The following is a 4,282-nucleotide window of genomic DNA, read 5'->3' on the forward strand; positions in this document are numbered from 1 at the left end:
GGGGGGGGGGGGTGATAAAGAAGAGTCTCCATGGGAAGAAAAGGCTGCTCCTAACTTCATGTCTTGACTTCATTTGATATCCCTCCTAATGTCTCCCCCCTACCTTCCCCTTCTCCCCCCATTGATTCAGCTGACAGTTGCTTTCCCTTGGTATCCTCTACCTGGCACTGCTCTTGCTAATGGGGCTTCTGGGGACACTCGTTCACTGTAACAGTAAAGCTACCTCCACTTGCCCCCTGGCTCAGGAGCATGGCCTTGGTGGCTGGTGATTTGAAGGGCAGTGGATGATGGGATTAGCTTCAGGATGGAGCAGAGGGAGAGGTGGAGTTTTTGGGTCTGGCTTCTCAGCTCCTTAAATCAATAGCTCTAGCTCCCAGGGCAAGGAAGGAGGTTTTGGAGGGATTAATCTGTGACCCTAGTCTGAGGTAGATGTTGCCTTTCTTTGGCTCATGCTCCTTGCCAGCCTGGCATGCCCCAACCCCACCATCCACTGCCTGACCTGGAGAAGTCTCCCAGAAGAACAGCCCTAGGCCCCACCTCGAGGCAGCCTCTTAGCAGAGTCTCCACCTATTCTGCCATCACAGGTGAGGTGGTTGTGGGCACTCATTGACTACCCACTGCATGCCATGGTTTTGAAGTTTTATCTCTTTACAAGCCTTGCCTTACCCTACCCTTTTAGGGCAGAAGGGAGAGGAGACGGCCACATCCCTGAGAGATGGAGGCCATCAGACAGGGCTATCATAGTAGTCCTTCCCCTAAAATGCTAAGGGCAGTGTCTGCTGAAGAGGTAGTTGTTTGTTTCAGCACTGACTCTCCACTGCAACTTCACCCCATATGAAGGAGGGAGGGTTAGATTCATCTATTCTCCTCATGGGCCATGGTCGTGGGGGCTGGAGGCCTCCATGGCTCTGAACTGCCTTGGACCATTTACAGAGAGCGTAGGGAACCTGGACATCACCTCGGAGCATGCACCCGGGGGTAACGTAGACCTGGAGTCTTCTGTAAATGGATGACAATGTTTAACCTAAACTGGCCCATTCCACTGTCCGCCTAAACCCAGATCCCTCCCCAGACTCATGGCCAGCAGGGATCAAGCTTGTTTCTTTTCTCTCACACTGGCCAGGAGTCCTCAGCACCAAAGCTTGGTGCAGTAGATGCTGGTGGAGCTTGTCATCCAAGTTGCATCCCCTCTGTCTTCTCTAATACCCCAGGGGCGCAGCCTCCCCTGCCTCCACGTGTGGGGCTTACACGTGCCCGCTCTGCCCCAGCCCCTGCATGTGAGCAGGCACATGCTCCATGGCTTTACATGAGAAGCAGATGGCTAATCTGCCAGCCGCCAGTTCCTGCTGGGCTTAAAACCAGCTTGCACACAGCTAATCCCTCCCTTGGCGTGTCAGGTGGGAGCAGTGGAGAGTCAGCCCGTGGGCTGGGCAGGAGGCTTGGACCTGCTGTGGAACACAGCTGCTGCTGAGCTATCAGCGGTACAGACTCTGGAGGCCCATGTTGTCTTTTTTTGCAGCAGTTTCTCAGCAGGTCAGAGCAGCCCCTGCATCCGCTCTGATGGCAGCTATCTGTCCAGTAAATCTGTCTGGCTGTTTCTTTCTTCCTCTCGTACCCTCCACCTCTCACCTCTTGTATTCACTGCAGCAGAGTGTTTCTTCTCAAGCTGAGAGGCAGGGAGTGCCACAGCTGGCTTTACCTCCATCCCAGTCCTCCTGATGAAGTCAGTAGGTTTCTTCTTTCCTCCTCACCTGTTGTAGAAAGCAAACTGAAAAATAATACCAGGCTACCAGTCCTGCTTCTATGCATTTGCTCTGGACCAGGTTCTGGGGTTGGCCTCCCTGCTCAGAGAGCAAAGGCCAAGCAGTAGGAGGTAACGTGCATCTCTATGCCAGTCCCTTGTGCTGAGCCCTTTAAAGGGCTTTTGAGAGCAGCCAGGGCCCTCATCTGCTGCAGAACCCAGTTTCTGTGTGCTTGAACATCCAAAAAAAAAACAAAAACCCTCCATCCTAGCTCATTCCTGGCTCTGGGGATGTAGCTGGCGCTCTTCACATTTCACGCACCTGCCTGGGGAACTACAGCAAGTCTGAAGAGACAAGATGGTAGGATCTGGCTTGTCCTCCACAGCTGCCTGCTGCCTTGGATAATGGCTGTATCAAGAAAAGTGATCACCACTGAACCAATGTCATACCAAATACTGCCTTCACTTGGTGCTGGATGAGTGGCCTCTGCTCTGCCTTGTTGCAGGGAGCAGTCATTAGTTCTACCTCACTGGGATTTAAATGATTGACACCTGTGCAGGCATTAGTCAAGGTCAGTGAGCCTTTGCAATGCTCACTGTTGGACCAGCCCTCTGCCTCTGTTCCAGTCATCAAGGTTTGGGAGGGGACGTAGCTTACTGACCTGGCCAAGGTGTCACAGCAGGCCAGTGACAGCATAAGCAGTAGAGCCCAGGTCTCCAAACTCCTCCTCCCCCCACTGTTTTGACTCCTCCAAGTAGACTGTTTTTTTTTGAGCAGAGCCCATTGTAAATCCCTCTTCCATTTCCTTTGTCTCTACTAGGTTGGCCCAGCAGGATCCCAGTTTGGTTTGCTAGCTTGCCTCTTCGTAGAGCTCTTCCAGAGCTGGCAGGTCCTGGAGAAGCCTTGGAAAGCTTTTCTGAACCTCTCTGGGATTGTCCTCTTTCTCTTTGTTTGTGGTCTCCTGCCCTGGATAGACAACATCGCACACATATTTGGCTTCCTCAGTGGCCTCCTGCTGTCCTTCGCCTTCCTCCCCTACATCACCTTCGGCACCATGGACAAGTACCGCAAGCGGGTCATGATCATCGTCTCCCTGGTGGTGTTCACAGGGCTTTTTGCCTCCTTGGTTGTCTGGCTCTATGTGTACCCCATCAACTGGCACTGGATTGAGCATCTCACCTGCCTGCCCTTCACCAGCAAGTTCTGTGAGAAGTACGACCTGGACCAGGTGTTGCATTGACCCCTAGGATGGGGCAGAGATTTCTTTTTTAACAGGAAATTTGGAACCAAGTGGATTTTAATAGTGACTGGGTTGCAACTTCAGGTCAGAATATGACTAACATGGAAAGAGCGGTGCCTCCAAGTGCCCCGGCCTTCCTGCCTGCCATATGGAACTGCAAGACATTTGCTTCTGGTACAGGACTCCCTTGGAGCTTGACCTGTCCCTTAGCAGTTGTACAGACTGCCAGGCAGGTGCTGTTATTCTGATGGGGTGGGAAGGCAGGGAAGTGGGGCTGTGCTTCTGGTTAAAATGCTGGAGGTAGGGAGGGGTGGATCTGCACCTGTTCAGAACCACGTGGGACATCCAGCACCAAAAAGCCATAATCAGCAGGCCTGGAGCCCAGCCTGTCTGCTGGAGGGTTGAGAGTAGCTGGGGTGCATTTTGGTGCTTTTGTTCCCAAGTGGGGAAATACCTTGTGCCCCAGACTCTGCTTTCAGTCATGGGAGATTTGCCCCTGAGGACTACTATGTAGAACAGCCCTAACCAGCTCTTCTGATTCCCCCCTCCCCCCAACACCCCTGGTGGAGGTTTCAGTGATGGATCCTTCTGGCATGGACCTGCTGGATCCTTCCTCCTGAAACTGAATCCCCAAGGCAGAGGTGATTCAGGGCTGGCTTTGAAAGCACCTTTCTGACCAGATGTCCATATCTGGGCCTTCAGCAAACTGCCTTTTTTTTTAATCTGCTGCATGTTTGGCCCTGGTCTCCTTGTCCTGCAGTCCTCTCCTCCTCTTAGTTTTTCTCATGCCTCATGGCATGAGATAGGAGCTCCAGAATTTGTAGCAGCATACCCTGCCGCAGTGCCTTGCAGGTACTGTGAATCGTACTGTGAACTCTTCGCCCCATTTTGCAGGGGGTACTTTTTATATGCAGATATTTTTCTTACATCATAACACTTTAGGGGAAAACAGCAGTGATCAGCCATAATGCCTGAACTTGCTGCTCTCTTGGGTACAAGACTGGGAATTCTCGCGTGGCCTTTAGGAATAGGAGTCGCTGTTCTAGCAGCCCCGTTGGAGGAACAAAGCTGTTGCACGATTCTAGGGGTCGGCGTTTTAGTGACACGTTGCAAGCTGACGCAGAGTCAGTCTGAAGAGCTCTGCTTCCCCCTTTTGAATAGGGTCTTAGAAACCAGATTGTGGGATGGCTGTTCCTATCGCAGGAAACTCTAATTTAATTAAAAAAAAAAAAAAAAAAGACTTAAGTTCACTTATTCCAGTGTCATTAGGAATCTGACTTTCAGAGGTGCTTCTGATTAC

At 51.8% G+C, this 4,282-nt stretch overlaps 1 protein-coding gene across 1 annotated transcript in view; it reads left to right on the forward strand.

Moving 5' to 3' along the window:
- The window catches only part of RHBDF2 (rhomboid 5 homolog 2), a 23,765-nt gene extending 19,565 nt beyond the window's left edge, over nt 1-4,200 (forward strand). The window contains exon 17 of the mRNA XM_019503041.1: nt 2,563-4,200. Coding sequence (XP_019358586.1) covers nt 2,563-2,982 — 420 coding nt within the window. The 3' untranslated portion in view covers nt 2,983-4,200. The remainder of the gene's footprint in view (nt 1-2,562) is intronic.
- Nucleotides 4,201-4,282: the final 82 nt, after the last annotated feature.

Source organism: Gavialis gangeticus, unplaced genomic scaffold, assembly GCF_001723915.1.
Source record: "Gavialis gangeticus isolate Ggan-Ray unplaced genomic scaffold, GavGan_comp1, whole genome shotgun sequence".
NCBI lineage: Eukaryota > Metazoa > Chordata > Crocodylia > Gavialidae > Gavialis > Gavialis gangeticus.